Raw genomic sequence first — 16,801 nt, 5'->3', positions numbered from 1 at the left:
CCCTCGCCTACGCTCCCCTGCCCCGCCGCCTCCAGGTGTTGACATGTTGCCCCAGGCGACGCGCCTTGCTCACTCGCCACTCCTTGCGGCTCCGGCTCCGGCTGCGGCTCCGAGCGCGCGGGGGCTTGGTCACCATGAGCCGCAGCGGCAGCAGCTCCTCGGGCTCCAGGCTGCTCGACGACGCGACCAGCGACGCTGCCCTCGGAGCCTCGCCGGCGCTCCAGGTACCGTCCCCCCCAGGGTGGGCGCGGGCGCTCGGCCAGCGCGCTCTCCTTCTCGCCGGTGGGCGCACCGAGCAGACGCGTCCGAGGCGCCCTGGGGGCCCGGCCCGGCCAGCGGGTGCGGAGAGTCTGTGTTTAAGGGGCGCCGCGTTGCTTCTCCGCAGACGGACACAGGTTCCACTAGACAGAAGGTGCCCCTTGCTCCTCTATCCCCTCCCCGCCGACCCCCCCACTCCCCCCAGCAAGCAGCGAGCTCCTTCCCTGCACTGGTAGTTTGCTGCTGCTGTAGCGCTGTCTCCAAGTCGGATGGGTAGCTGCGGGTCTGTGCGTTGCCAATCCTTCCAGAATCGTTCTTAACACACGTGTCTTTGGAGCCATAGACTTTACTGACAGTATGTGTCCCTCGGGGCGGGCACAATTAGACTGAAAACATAGGCTGCGTCCTCCCACAGAAGAACGTATTAGGAGTTCTTCTAATATGCACCGGTGCTGCTTGCTGCCTTACATCTGACCCAGTAGTCCCTTGCATCTGAGCCAAGCTTTTCGATGTCTCAGGTATATATACATTCATCCTTTCATATTGGGGGAAAATTAGCCCACTGTGTACAAGTAAAACTCCTATTCCCTCCATATGATATTTTCAAATTTGACATTAACTTTATCCCAGCCTGGGATATATACTTACATATGGGTTTAACATTTAGAATGTTAAACCCATATGTAAGTATATACACAATATATATGTACACATATACATGTACAGTGAACCCTCGCCACTTCGCGCTTCGACTTCCGCGGCTTCACTCTATCGCGGTTTTTGCGTAACAGCACCCACTGCCTACACCCGCTCCTTCAGAGGAAAAAGACGGCGACCCACCTGTAGAGTACATCCCTTAAGTCATTTCATAGGCTATTGATTACAGTATTTGTAAGAACTATGTATAATAATACTGTATGTGAAATATGTAATACTATAAACTAGATGCCATAAATAATATAATAAATAATAAATGATAATTGTAACGTCCAAAATGTTTTACTGTATTTTCCCTTTTTCGTTTAATAAATTGGGTAATACAAGTGTAGTGGTGACTAAAGGGTGTTTTTTCATGTCCTCTATGCTCTAACTACGAAAATATTTGATTTACAAATAAGGAATCCTACTTCGCGGAATTTCATTTATCATGGTAGGGTCTAGAACCGATTAACTGAGATAAACGAGGGTTCGCTGTATATATATTTTTTAACTTAATTTTTGGCTAAACCCTTAGAAAGTCAGTTACAGCCATCCCAAAATACCCTAGGATGTTTCTTCTTCTTCTTCTGGATAAATAACAGTTTGTCTTATTTTTTCAAATAGTTTTATTGAGCTATAATTCATATATCATACACTTCCATAGTTCAATTGTATTTGGAAATAGTTGTACAGTATATACATCATCACAGTTAGTTTAGAACACCCCTCTTGTATTCATTATTTGCTTCCCATTTCTCTCCAACTGCCCCCCATCCCTGAGAAGCCACCACACCAAGTATTGTCTGCCTCTCCTGTGCTTCATAAACTGAAAACAAACCGAACAACATCAAAATTAAAAGGACAAATGCATTTTAAAAAGAAAGAGAAGACAGACAGAAATATTAAAATAAACCAGAAGTTAAAAAAGCCCCCGTCTAGGAAAAAATAAGCCAGAAATATTTAAAACTAGAACAAATGCAACATGGATCAAGAGGTAGATCAAATGACCAAGTATCATATTAGAACCCAATTCCACCCACAATAGTCAAGTGTATACAGTAGTCTCTGTCTGATCACAAGGTTATTCTTGCTGAGGGATCTACCAGACGCTTAACATGTGTCTTCTAAGAACAAGGACATTTTCTAAGGAAATCAAAAGAGTAACCAGTGGGTTTCCAAGTGGCTGATGGGTTTGAACTGCGGACCTTGTGGTTATCATCCCTAGGCATAACCCACTGTGCCGCCAGAGCTCCTTTGGTGGTGCAAACAGTAACTAAACGCTGCAGATTCAGATCCACCCAGAGAGCTGTGGAAGAAAGGCCTGGTGTTCTACTACCCCACACATCAGCCATTGAAACCAATGTTGTGCTCTGACTCACATGGGGTCACCACAATTGGTTAGCACCATTACAGTCTACCCCACACCATCTATTCCCATTTCCCCCAACAAGTTCCCCAATCTTTTCATCCCAGATCACACATTTGCATTTAGTTCTCCCTGCCTCGCCAGCCTTCCCCACGGCTGAAGCGATGACTCAGCCTTTCTTGGGCTTCGATGCTGTGGACGCTTCACAGAGCCTGTGCCATTTGTTGGGTAAGGCGGGTTTGTCTGATTGCTCTTCATGACTGGTGTTTTGGGAGAGATGTTTTATAAGCGATCCATCTCTTTGCATCCCATCTCCAAAAAAAGCACTGCCATCGAGTCACAGCTGACTCATAGGGACCTTGTAGGACAGATTCAAACTGCTCCTGTCGGCTTTTGAGAATGTAACTCTTTCAGGGAGTAGAAAGTCTCATATTTCTCCCTTGGAGCGGCTGGTGGTTTTGAACTGCTGACCTGGAGGTTAGCAGTGTAATGAGTAGCCATTATATCATCAGGGCTCCTTGCTTCCCATTGGGGGTTCCCTGATGTCAGTTTGCCCCATGGTTGGTGATGTCTCATTGGTGGCATCTGCCAAATTTCCCCATTGTAAAGGTGCCCTTTCCCGTTTTGCAATATGTCAATTTATTTACTGAGTAATCTGAGGGATTCAGATCGAGATTTTTAGAGTAAAGTGTTGCCTACATAAAGGAAAATTTACACCTAGCCCCAGACTTCAATTGGCTGGAAAGCGCCAAATTTTATTGAAAGCAAAAGTCAAAGCAGGAAAGTTAGTTTATTACAATGAGCTTTTCAGTTTACAAGATCTAACGTCATCTAAGATAACCTTACGGTGGAGGATGGGGCGTTGTTGGGTTCTGATTCCAGTTGGTTCTGACTCGTAGCGACGCTGCGGATAACAGAGTGGAGCTCGGCCAGGGCTCACAATTGTGATTGACCTCATTGTTGCAGCTACCATGCGAATCCGTCTCATCAAGGGTCTTCCTCTGTTTTTTGATAACCCTCTACTTCACTAAGCATGATGTTCTTCTCCGGGAAGAACTGGAGACAAGACCAGATGTTGGCTCTTCTCTCCTGACAGCATCACCAAATGGAGTAGGATGGAGGTAACTTATATCATTGTGTCGATGGCTACTCACAGTGACCCTAGAGGACAGGGTAGAACTGCCCCTGTGAGATTCCAAGACTGTAACTCTTTACGTGAGTAGAAAGCTCCATCTTCCCCCTCAGGTTGGCCTGGTGGTTTTGAACTGCTGACCTAGCAGCCCAGGGCATAACCACAGTGCCCTCTGGGCTCTTCAATGGATGTAGACAGGGCAAAATCATCCCTTTATAGAGATGAGGGATTGGCTTGCTCAAGGAGAAAATTATGGAGCTGGCACATAGAACAGTCAACTCTATATCCCCAAATGGCAACACCTGTCCCTAGAACAAAGCCTAGGAGGTAGGAAGGATCAGGGGAAAATGGAGTAGGCAACAAAGCAAGAACAGCGCAAAACCTTTGAGGAAATTGCAGGGAAGGGAGGCATTAGCTCTGCAAGTGGAATGAATGGGGTTCCAGTAAGTCTGACGTTACCCCATCACGGTAGCCTCCTTTGACATTTAGGCAAAGGATGACTTAAGGTCTGATCCATGAAGCGCATGTACTGGGGGCCAGAGGTTGAAAGGAAGCCCCAATGGTGGCTTGTGATGGCTTTCCTGCCAGCGCATTCCCACACGTAAGGGACTGGAGCAGTGTTGTGCTCCAGTGTCAACCATCGCTGCTGGGACTTCGGGCAAGCCTCTCTCCTCGCTGTGACACAGGCTTAATTGGAATAGCTGTCCCTTGGGGTTATTGTGTGAGGAACATGTAAATAGCAACGTTGTGTCAACAGTTTTGCTCCTCAAGGCAACAGATTATGAGCTAGGTAATTGTTGGGTAATTGTGAAGAAGGTGAAGCCTGTTTTACTGCTCCCCCCCCCAACTTTGTAAAAGAGCCACACACCCCCTTTTCTGGCTTGCTGTGCTCTCTTTATAAAAATCTGAAAAAAGTTTTTTTTTAATTGATATATATATGAATTTATTGCTGTCGTTTTGCTGTGTTTTCTTTTTTCTTTAAATCATTTTATCGGAGACCCGGACAGCTCATCACAATCCATACACCCATCCGTTTGTGTGTCAAGCCTGAAAAAAGTTTTAAAGAGAATTTGATTCTAATCAGATCTCTTGTTTGATTAGAATTTAAGCCAGAGGGCTTCCTATTCTAGGTATTAAAAACAAACAAACCCAAACAACACCAATCCTTAATCCCATCCCAAAGAAAGACAAGGAAAGAAAGAAGCAGGACAAATCAGGAGAATAAAAGAAAAACAGCGATGGTTGTAGAAAGAAACAACAACATCAGTCCTAACAATAACTGGACTAAATGCTCAATTACAAGATAAAACAATCATCGGATTGAATTTTTTTTTAAATTAGGGTTTTTTTGTTTTTCTTTTTTTGCTATTGTTTAAGCAAAATGATATGGAAAAACTGAAAGCTAAAATATGTAAAAAGATATACCAAGCAAGGTATAAACAAAGGGAAGTTAATTAGTACACTAATAGTGTGCATGATATTTTAAGGCCATAAAGTATTACTAGAGGTAAAGAGAGTCACTACCCCACTGCTTAATGATAAAAATTTTCATTCTCCAGGAAGTTGTAATAATTCTAAATGTCTATACATCTAATGACATGGCCTAAAATATGTATGAAGCAAAAATTGGCAGAAACATATGGGGAAATATATAAGTTCACAATTAGAGTAGGACATTAAAAAACATATATGTTAGTATTTGACACATCAAGCACATAAACTTGTTCTGAGGAAGTTATTAAAACCAAACCCAGAACAAAAAATCTTACCATAGTGAATGATGGGGGGAGTGCGGAGTGGCGATCCAAAGCCCATTAGTAGGCCACTGGAGATCCCCTTGCAGAGCGGTCTCAGGGAAGAGATGAGCCAGTCAGGTTATGATGTAACAACGATGAGATACACAACTTTCCTCTAGTTCCTAAATGTTTCCTCCCCGCTCCCACTACCATGACATGAATTCGACCTTGCAAGTCTGGCTAGACCAGAGGATGTACACTGGTACAGATAGGAACTGAAAATCCAGGGAATCCAGGGCGGATGAGCCCTATAGGACCAGTGGTGTGAGTGGCGAAACAGGGAGGGTAAAGGGAGAATGGGTAGGAAAGAGGGAACCGATTACAAGGAACTATATGTGACCTCCTCCCTGGGGGACAGACAACCAAAAAGTCGGTGAAGGGAGATGTCGGACAGGGCAAGATATGACAAAATACCAATTTATAAACTATCCAGGGCTCATGAGGGAGGGGGGAGCGGGGAGGGAGGGGAAAAATGAGGACCTAATGTCCGAGGGTTTAAGTGGAGAGAAAATGTTTTGAGAATGATGAGGACAATGAATGTACAAATGCGCTTTACACAATTGATGTGTGTATGGATTGCGATAACAGTTATATGAGCCCCTAATAAAATGTTTTTTAAAAAATCTATTAGGATCATAATTACTATAGAACGCCAGGGTTGGAAAGGGCCTCAGATACTATCTGCTTTCAAATAAATACTTTTTTCCCATTTGAAAAAAAAAAAAAAAACCAAACCCAAACCCTTATCTTTGAGTCAGTTCCACCTGACAGTACCTTATAGCACAGGGTAGAATTGCCCCGTTGGGTTTCCACGGCTGTAAATCTTTTGGAAGCCAACCGAGTTTCTTTCTTCCAAGGAGCCACTGATGGAGTCGGAAAGCCACTTCTTGACTAGCCGCCAGGGGCTACCAGGGGTTTTAAGGGAATCAGTCTCACTCAGTGCCATCGAGTCGATGCCAGCTCATAGCAACCTTCCAGGACAGGGTATTACTGCCTCTTTGACTGTTTCGGAGAGTAGAAAGCCCGGTCTTTCTCTTGCAGAACTGTCGGTGGTTTCCAATAGCTGAGCTTGCAATTAGCAGCCCAAATGGTAACCACTACCAAGGCTCTGCTGTTCAAAGGACAGGGAGGGGAAAAGAGGTAAGTAGTTGAACATCAAACAGAGCCTTTCTTTGCATACGGTAAAAGAATGTGTGCATTTACTTAGCGCTAAGTGAAGCAATTGCTAACAACATTGAATGCTCCTCCGTTTGTACTTGAAGTAGGTTGATTTGTATAAAGACTTCCTTTGATTTCCCCCTCCTATGGTCAAGGACAACTTAAAAAAAATGGGGAGGGGAGTCGAATTAGACTTGCTATACCAGGAATTATTTATGTTACATTCTTTCCCCAAGGTTTCTTTTTTCCTTTGTTTTCCTTCCAAGTTTTTCCCCTTTGAAACCGGAGCCTTGGTGGCTTTGATCTGAGGCGGAGAAGTTCAAAGGCATTATTACTAAGATGGACCCACAGCAACACCTCTCTTTCACTCATACCAATGTAGTATTGATTATCGCCTCGATAGCTGCATGCTTAGATAGTGCTGGAATAAAATTTCTAAATAATCCTCTTAGAAAAAGCAAGTGCTAAAGAAGAAACCAAACTTGACCAGTGGTTACCATGGGTGAAGGAGAAAGCTCTGTTGCTTAGGGACGTGGGTTTATGCTAATGGTGGAATAATTTGGAAAAGGGTATCAATAATGGTTGTACAACACGCAGTGTATAATCCATGACACTGAATGGTGCATGTAGAAGTTGTGGAACTGGCGAGTGATTTTTTGCGTATGTTTTTGCCCCAATGAGGAAAAGAATAGTGAGCCGAACCGCGAAGCGTATAAGGAGGGAGCAGCTGTTCCAGAATGGACTGCGGGGATCATTGTACAGCTTTTCCTGATGTGGCTGAATTTGCCATGTGGGTGAAGTGCTAGGAAAACTTTAAAAAAACAAAAACAATATAAAAGCAAAAGCAAGTCGGTTTTTGAGTAACTGAAATTCCTTCCTTTTTGCTGATGGAATTTACCTTCTGCTTCCGCTCCGGATCGCTCCCTGTTAGCTTTGTTAAAGGAAACGCACTTCTCACCACGATCCCCTGACGTCAGAGCCGGTGCGGAGGGAACAGCTTTAAGATCTCATTTCCCTAGTTTCTTTTTTCAGGATAAAAGAGATTGGCACAGTAGTGGAAAATGAAAATAAAAAATGCCTTGATGTTGAAATCTTGTCAGTGTTTGAAATAAGCAAAAACCGGAGACCCTCGTATAGTATGACCAGGAGCCCTGCTGGTGTCGTGGGTTCCACCTTGGGCTTCTAGCCATAAGTCCAGCAGTTGAAAACCACCAACTGCTCTGTGGGAGAGAGATGAGGCTCTCTACTCCCTTACAGAGGTACCGTCTCAGAAACCCACTGGGGCAGTGCTACCCTGTCCTGTGAGTCGCTAGTGAGCTTTGATTTGGGTTTGAGCAGATACAACTGCTGTATCCAGGGTAACAGCCTCCCACATGTAACACATGCCTCTCACATTACTTGTGTATGAAGCCGTTAGGCTGTCAGGTGTAGAATGGTACAGTCCGCATACAGCCTGTAATCCATAGGTCTTGGTCGACTGGTTTGGGGTCTGGTTTGTCTGCCTCGCTAGCAAAGAGATTAGACTAACACAAAGGATGATGGGAGGGCCGGAGAGGGAGACGCCCGCGTCTGTCTACCTATCTATTTCGATGGAGCTTTTGCCATGCCTTGTCCAGCCTTAACCTTGAAACACCTTCACATCTCACAGTAGCTCAGGTGGTGGGGAATTTGAGAGCTTAGTCCGTTGCAATGATCTATCCCAGCCCTGGGACTCCACCTAGCAGGACATCAGTGCTCACTGGTCTTCCCAGGATGCTGGATCCTGGCATGAGGAATGCCTGGCTAATACCTGGGTAGATTTCGGAAGTGGTTTCCGATGCCAACTCCAGGGTTGCAGCCAAGTACTGCAGAGGATTGCCCAAGAACCATCCCCGCCCCGCCCCACCTATCATCTCAGCGTGACCACTTTCCTTGGGAAGCCAGAACCTCGGGAGAACTGACCGGTGGGGCTGAGTTGTTCTGACGCCCCTATCAAAGTGCTTTCTCGCCCCAGTGGCTTGGCCTTCTGCCACTGGATTGATTGTCTGCAGGTGTTGGGACTTGTCATGTTTGCTCCGAGTGAGCAGGGTGGGCGATTACCAGACAGGCTATTTGCTTTACCTCCTGTGCTGGGTGCGATTCATGCTCACCTGCTGGCAAGAGCCCAGTCTGCTGCGCGACCCACTTCTAGCAGTTGTGCAGCACCGTTTCTTCCCCACTTTTACTTTTTCTTCCCAGCTACTTGCTTGTTATTACTGTTATTTTTTATTGGGTAAGTCTGCAATCTTTGGAAGTCAGTAAAGCCACTCTCTAGAATCCGGGCCTTTTGCAAACAGTGAAGACTTTGGGAACTAGGTGTAGGGGGTGGGGGTGGGGACTGGAGGGTGGGGAGGGTACCTGACTCTAGCTTGTGATAGTGCTAAGTCATCGGAGAGGCTTTCCAGTTCTCGGCACGTATGTTTTGGGACACCCATAGAGTCCAAGGGAAGCCACGTTCCTCTTGTCTGGGCTCACGCTTCTCTGAGGTCCACAGCTTGTGGCAGCGCAGAAGGTGGGGAATCTGGGACCTATCTCAGAGCGATGCGGCCCAGGTGGTACAAATGGTGAATGTTGTCGGCTGCTAACTGAGAGATGGGAGGCTTGAGCCTACCCCACCACGCCTTGGAAGAAAGCCCGAGCTCCTCCCCCACATCAGGCATTGAAAACCCAGGCAGCTCTTTTCTGAAACCAGGGGTAGAGGGTCGGGGCGTGTGTTTGTGTGCCACTGCCAACCAGGGTTGACTTGATGGCAGTTGCTTTTTGTTGTGTTAGGGCTGAAGAGGATGATGGCTTCCGAGGGGGCGAGTCTGTGGGTCTCAATGGCTCCTTCGATAGCAGGCGGCCCGAGGGGACAGGATTTGGCATCATGAAGGTAGCAGGGCAAGACCCTGGAGGGAATCAAAGGAGGGGTGGGGGGCTGAGAGATTCAACACAATCCAAACTCACTGCCAGCCAGTCGATGCCCACTCACAGCGAACTTACAGGTCAGGGTAAAACTGCTGACGTGGGTTTCTGAGACTGTAACTCAAGGTTGGTGGTTCAAACCCACCAGCTGCTCCATGGGAGGAAGATAAGGCCATCTGCTCCCATAAAGATGTACAGCCTCGGAAGTCCTACACGGGCAACTGAGTCAGGATGGGCTCACTATCAGTGGGTACACCATGAATGATGATGTACAGTTAGAATTTGGACTGTAGGCCACTGCCAAAGGGCTCCACGCAGTGGCTGTTCCATTTTATAAGTCCTCTCACTAAGCTTGCTTTAAAAAAAAAATGTGCATATAAATACATACATACACATACAGAGTTCTGAACAGCGATCATTGGTGTCCGTTCCACTCCTTGGGGTGGCCTCTCTGGCAATATAACGTCCTGCTGTGGGTTCAGTTTCTCCACTTCCTTCAATAGCCTCTGAAGACCGGACAGAATGGTTCTGGTTCTAGAAATGTTGGTGCTCCCAAACCCAGACCACTGCCACTGAGTTCATTCCGGCTCATTAGCAAACGTAGGGCCGAGTAGGCTTTCCATGGCTGCTGTACTCTTCATGGAAGCAGATGGCCACATGCTTCTTTCTTAAAGTAGCTGGTGAGGGGCTGGCCCCAATCCCAACTACATGGACAGCCCCCAACCCCGCAGAAGAATTCACTTCAGAGGACAGCACTGAAGCGACAGCTCAGGGAGAGGGACGTGTCTGATCAGAGCACACAGGAGCAAATGAAGGGGGAGGACGAGAGAGTGGAGCACATCCTGGCCCACCAAACCTTGAGGACGATATCCCTGCTCAGAGCAGTCAATGCGCAGAGAGGACCATATGGTTGGCTCCACTGTGAGTCATGACATCCCTCACTGACCCATAGCCCTACGGGGAGAACACTGGAGACACAGTGTGGGAAATGCACCCGATCTGACCCCACCACACCGAGGCAAAACACTAAGGACGTGCAACAGAACAGCAAGGTGAATAGAGCAACAAAGTCCCCAGGGAATACCAAAATTAGACTGGGGGCCAGGATGTGGCACCCCATCAGACTCAACCGGAAAACACTCCTAAAGGTCAACAAACAGACCTTGAACTATTTACAGGCTTTTCTTTTTTTGGTTGTTGGCTTTTTGTTGTTGTTTTGTTTTGCTCTGTCTTTTTTGTGTACATATTATTATCTCTGCAGAACTAGCTAGATAAGATAGGTGGGCTAAACAATCTGGAGGAGAAAACAACCTGAAAGATGGTTCTTGGAGGACATGGGAGAGGGGGAGGTGGGGGGAAAGGAAGTGGTGTTAACAAACCTAGGGACAAGGGAACAACAAGTGATCCAAAGTGGATGGCGAAGAGGGTGTAGGAGGCCTGGTAGGGCTTGATCAAGGGCAATGTAACCCAGAGGACATACTGAAATCCAAATGAAGGCTGAACATGATAGTGGGACAAGAGGAAAGTAAAAGGAAATAGAGGAAACAACTAAGAGGCAAAGGACATTTATAGAGGTCTAAATACATGCATGTACATATGTAAATATATTTTTATATGACAATGGGGAACTAGATCAATGTGCATATAATTATAGGTTTAGTATTATTAAGGTAGCAGATAGACACTGGGCCTCTACTCATGTACTTCCTCAATGCAAGAACACTTTGTTCTATTCAACTGGCATTCCATGATGCTCACCTCTTCAACACGATCGCTGAAGACAAAGTGGGTGCATAAGTAAATGTGGTGAAGAAACCTGATGGTGCCGGGCTTTCAGAAGATATAGTGTCTGGGGTCTTAAAGGCTTGAAGGTAAACAAGCGGCCATCCAGCTGAGAAGCAACAAAGCCCACATGGAAGAAGCACACCAGCCTGTGTGATCACAAGGTGTTGATGGGATCAAGCATCAAAGAACAAAAAATCATATCATTGTGAATGAGGGGGAGTGCGGAGTGGAGACCCGAAGCCCATCTGTAGGCAACTGGACGTCCCCTTACAGAGGGTCTTGGGGAGGAGACGAGCCAGTTAGGGTATGATGTAGCAACGATGAAACATACAACTTTCCTCTAGTTCCTAAATGCTTTGTCCCCCCAACTATCATATCCCCAATTCTACCTTAAAAATCCAGCTAGACCAGAGAATGTACACTGGTGCAGATAATAACTGGAAATACAGGGAATCTAGGACAGATGAACCCCCTCAGGACCAATAATGATAGTAGCGATACCAGGAGGGGAAGGGGAAGGTGGAGTAGAAAGGGGGAACAGATCACAAAGATCTACATATAACCCCCTCTCTGGGGGATGGACAACAGAAAAGTGGGTGACGGGAGACATCAGGCAGTGTAAGACATGAAAAAAAATAATTATAATAATTTATAAATTATCAAGTGTGAGAGAGGTAGGGAGGATGGGAGAGGGAGGGGGAAAATGAGCTGATACCAAGGGCTCAAGTAGAAAGCAAATGTTTTGAGAATGATGATGGCAACAAGTGTACAAATGTGCTTGACACAACGGATGTATGTATGGGTTGTGATAAGAGTTTAATGAGCCCCCACCCCAATAAAATGATTAAAAAAAAGTAGCTGGTGGGTTTGAACAGCTGAACTTGCAAGTACTTAACCACTGCACTGTTAGAAGGATCTGTCTGTCTATCTATCTATCTATCTATCTATCTATCTATCTATCTATCTATCTATCTATCATCTATCTATCTATCTCATCTATCTATCATCATCTATCTCTACCCATCCATCCATCCATCCATCCATCCATCCATCCATCCATCCATCCACCCACCCACCTACCCACTTGCCTCTCTGACACACATCTCACTCTCAGTGCCATCAAATGGATTCTGACTCATAAAGACCCTACAGGACAGAGTAGAACTGCCCCTGTGGGTTTCAGAGACTGTAACTCTTTGCAGGAGTAGAAAGCCTCCTCTTTCTCCCTCAGATCAGCTGGTGGTTTCAAACTGCTGACATTGCAGTTAGCAACCCAAAATGTAACCCACTATGCCACCAGGGCTCCTCTTCTCACGCATAAAAACACACTCGTCTATCTTGCAAGACACATACAAGTTCTTCTAGCTGTATCCTTTCCGATCCAATGAATAGCTGCATTTTCTCTTAGTCTTTTCGAAGGAGCCCTGGTGGCACCACAGGTTAAGCGCTGGGCAGCTAACCGTGCAAACCTGCCAGGTGACAATCTCATATCACCTTAAGTGTACGCTATTCAAACATGTAGCTCTGTCTCACACTGCCTGTTTTGCAGCCTCCGAAACCCTATGGATCCATTACATTCTGTCTTATAGGCTGTGTACGAGTTTCAGTCCCCTCCATTCTGTCAGGAGTGGCTGTAGGCATTCTCTTCAGGACGGAGATGAAATTAGAGCAGTTTTTGAATGAATAGCACTGATGTCCAAAAGGATGAGGCTGGAGAATAAATATAAAAGTAACAACAAGGGCTTTCCCACATTCCATGTTATGCTGAAACATCTTCTCCCAAAACTTTCCCCGCCCCCCTGTGACTAACACATCCATGATCAGGTTTATTTGCTGGTCCCCAAACCATTCCCTGAGACACGAGTGAGTCCCAGAAACCAAACGACTAAGCAGAGGAAAGGAGAGGTGAGAGGCCAGGGAAGTCATTGACAGCAGGGAGAGGAGCTAATGGATGGTTATTGTGAGATACCGTCAAGTCGGTTCCGACCCATACGACCCCGTGCACAACAGAAGGAAACACCGCCCGGTCCTGCGCCAGCCTCACCATGGTCCTTATGTTCGAGCCCCTTGTTGCAGCCACCGGGTCAATCCATTTCCTTGACGGCCTTCCACTTGACCAACATGATGTCCTTCTCCAGAGACTGGGCTCTCCTGACAATATGTCCAAAGTGTGTAAGATGAAGTCTTGCCACCCTTGTCTCTAAGGAGCACTCTGGCCGTACTTCTTCCAGGACAGCTTTATATGTTCTTTGGGCAGTGCATGGTACTTTCAATATTCTTCAGCAGCAGCATAGTTCAAATGCATCAAGCTTTCTTCGGTCTTCCTGACTCAGTGTCCAACTTTTACCTGCATATAAGACAATCGAAAATACCCTGGCCTGAGTCAGATGCATCTTAGAATTCACAGTAACATCTTTGCTTTTCAACACTTTTAAGAGGTTTTGTGCAGCCGACTTACCTAGTGCAATGCATCATTTGCCTCTTGGCTGCTGCTTTCATGAGCACTGATGATGGATCTTCATATTTCCCCCATTTATCGTGACGTGGAAGCTAGATTTTATGTCAGCTTGCACTTGTGGAAGGGTGGAGTCCAACCTGTCAATCAGGTCACAGCCTGATGATGCTTCCTGGGAGGTGTGGCCTATTTAGAAGAAGACACTGGAGACACTTTCTACTCCGATCCCCCCCGCCCCCTTTCCTTTCTACTTGCTGGGATTCTGCTTGCCACACTAGGTTATGGGCCGCCTGACCCTGAGTACTGTCATGTTTTCACTTGGATCCACCGGCCTGTGATCATCCTGGATCCCACTTCACCTTTCTGCATCATCAGCCAACAGCTATGTGAGACTGTAGAGGGCTCCGGCTAGCACCGGACCCATGGACTTAAGTTGGACTGGGCTGGGATACCTTCTTGAGATAAGATAATTTCTTGATTTAAAACTCTTTCTCATACGTATACGAGTGCCACTAGTTTTGTTTCTCCAGATAACCCAGTCTAACCCTCATGTTGTTCCCTATGGGGCCAGTTAGGAGGATTTGGGTTTTCATTTCCTTGAGTTGTACGCCATCCACCGTGAAGGCTGCAGCCCTTGATCTTCATCAGCTGGTTCAATAATGCAATGATTACATCAGTCACCATGGAGACCCCATGTGCATCCGAGCGGAACTACTCTCAATAGGACTACCAGTGGCCGATTCTTTGCAAGTCGATAGCTAAGGGCCAGGCACCTCTGGGCGGACTAGAACCTGTAACCTTTCAGTCAGCGGCTGAGCGCATTCCCAGGCTGCATCTCTCAGGGACCCTGGAGGAATGGTTAGACAGGAGACATGCCTTCTATAGGACACACTGTATAGGAAAGTAAGCAACTTTGCTGTGGTGAAAGCAAGTTCGAGAAGAGGCATGAAGGTCTCAGATGGGGTTGCTTACTGGGGCAACAGTGGAAACTTGAATAGAAAGAGAGAGAGAAAGAAAGGCTGCAGGAAGCGGTCCCTAATGCAAGAGCTGATGCCAATGCCCTCAGAATATCCCTGCAGTCAGCTGGGAGTGAGGCTGGAGCTGAGGGGAGCGTGGCTGGAGGGCCGAAGGACAGGAATGGATTTAGGAGCTTTTGTGTGGCAAAGGCAGCCAGTGATTCTCTTCTTCTTCTTTTTTCTCCACGGGATAATAAGACAACTAAATACCACTGTAGCAAGACTAGCCCAAGACATTGTCCCCAGGTCAGATAATTGGGCACATTGTGCATCGCGTGATGAAGCAGCTTCTCTTTTCTTTATGCCATTGAGCTTTGAAACCATCTCCCACCCCCAGAAAAGATTATGCACCATCCTGCAAGGCAATTTCAGTCATTATCATGGTAATATCAGTAGCAGACTCGAATCATATGTAGTTGGCTTTCCAAAATTAATATAAAATTGCTTCATGGGCTAGCTGTGAGGATCCTAATAACTTAGATTTTCCTCCTAGCGAGGACAAATGGATGGGTTTTCAACCTGGACACCATGAATAGGGAGACATTATTTTCTTCAAAGTGAAGATTGTTTAATGCTTACAGGAGGAGTTGAAGAATTTTTCCAAAAAATTTGCTCACAACAGGAGGGCAGCATTAAAAGGACAAAAGTCTTGGAAGAGGATCCATGCTTTGGAGCCTCATGTGCTGCTGAGTCTGAGTATTCTCCCTGACGACGCTGCAGAGCCGAGCTGGTGACTGTGCCCAGCCTGGGCCTCACTCCTTGTTTTTCATCCGAGGAACGGTGTTTTCTCTGATTATGAAAGTAACACATGGTCATGAGACATACAGACACATTTAGTAAACAAGAAAATAAGCTCTAGTTCTAGGGTTAAGGGAGAAGGGACCCTAGTGGCAGAGCGTGTACTCACTGGGCTGCTAACTGCATGGTTAGTGGTTTGAAACCAGCCAGCTTCTTCCAGGGAGAAAGCAGAAGGTGTCCTATTCCCTCAAAGAGTGACAGTCTCAGAAAAACTGCCCTCAGAGGCAGTTCTGTTCTGCCCTACAGGGCTGCTGTGATTTGTCGAGGTGGGGTTTTGTTGATGTTGTTGTTTTTCAGTGTTAAGAGGGAACTACAATGAACGTTTTCCTTCCAATATTTCCCCCTCTTTATTGAATTATCCATATAATGCATGAATGCTTCTTCTCGAAAGAATTAACTCACTGCCCCTCCTTTCCCTCCGCCCTCCAGTTCTGGTGTCATCTCCAGAGGGAAGACCAGCATCAAGGGTGTGTGTATGTGTGTGTGTGTATGGGTGCTTGTGTGTGTTCTCTCAGAACTTCCTCGCATTCTCTCCGTCCTCTCTTCCCTTCAGTACTTTGTGGAAAAGACGAACTTCATTTATCTTCTGTTTTATGAAAGAAGAACAAAATATGGATCTGCACCTTCTGATTTTTATCCAGCTGTACATCTTATGAGTATCATGATGTTCAAACGCATAGACCTGTCTCATAGTATTCCACAGCGTGGGAATGCCTTTATTTAGCAATTGTCCCATGGGTAAGAATTTTGAATCAATATATATTGAAATTTATATATTTAATATAAAATATATGTATTTGCTATGAAAATTCTGATAATAGCCTTAAACATTTCTCTGTGCACATGACTATTTTCTGAAAGGACATAATTGGTAAGTAAACCTGTCGGGCCAGATGGTACTTCCATTTAAATTCTCACAGATACCCTAAAACAGGTAGGACTTCCAAGGGGGGTTAACTGTTTTTTTCATCATTTTATTGGGGCTCATACAGCTTTTATCACAATCCATCCATACATCCATTATGTTAAGCACATTTGTACATTCGTTACCCTCATCATTCTCAAAACATTTGCTCTTCACTTAAGTTCCTGGCATCAGCTCCTCATTTCCCCCTCCCTCTCTGTTCCCCCTCCCTCATGAAACCTTGATAATTTATAAATTATTATTTTGTCATAGCTTACACTGTCCGACATCTCCCTTCACCCACTTTTCTGTTGTCTGTGCCCCAGGCAGGAGGTTATATCTAGATCCCTGTGATCGGGTCCCTCTCTCTACCCCACCTTCCCCGTATCACCACTGGTCCTGAAGGGATCAACTGTCCTGGCTTCCCTGTGTTTCCAGTTACTATCTGTATCAGTGTACATCCTCTGGTCTAGCCAGATTTGTAAGGTAGAATTGGGATCATGATAGTGGGG

The 16,801-nt window shown here is 45.9% G+C and overlaps 1 protein-coding gene across 1 annotated transcript in view; it reads left to right on the top strand.

Moving 5' to 3' along the window:
• The window catches only part of CCDC170 (coiled-coil domain containing 170), a 118,584-nt gene that overhangs the window by 1,137 nt on the left and 100,646 nt on the right, over positions 1-16,801 (top strand). The window contains exon 2 of the mRNA XM_045294563.1: positions 36-224. Coding sequence (XP_045150498.1) covers positions 36-224 — 189 coding nt within the window. The remainder of the gene's footprint in view (positions 1-35; positions 225-16,801) is intronic.

This window comes from Echinops telfairi, unplaced genomic scaffold, assembly GCF_000313985.2.
Source record: "Echinops telfairi isolate 266 unplaced genomic scaffold, ASM31398v2 ScPeMD7_3533;HRSCAF=4204_0, whole genome shotgun sequence".
In the NCBI taxonomy this organism is placed as follows: Eukaryota; Metazoa; Chordata; class Mammalia; order Afrosoricida; family Tenrecidae; genus Echinops; species Echinops telfairi.
The sequence above is the reverse complement of the archived record's forward strand: the minus strand, read 5'-3'. Positions and strand labels throughout refer to the sequence as shown.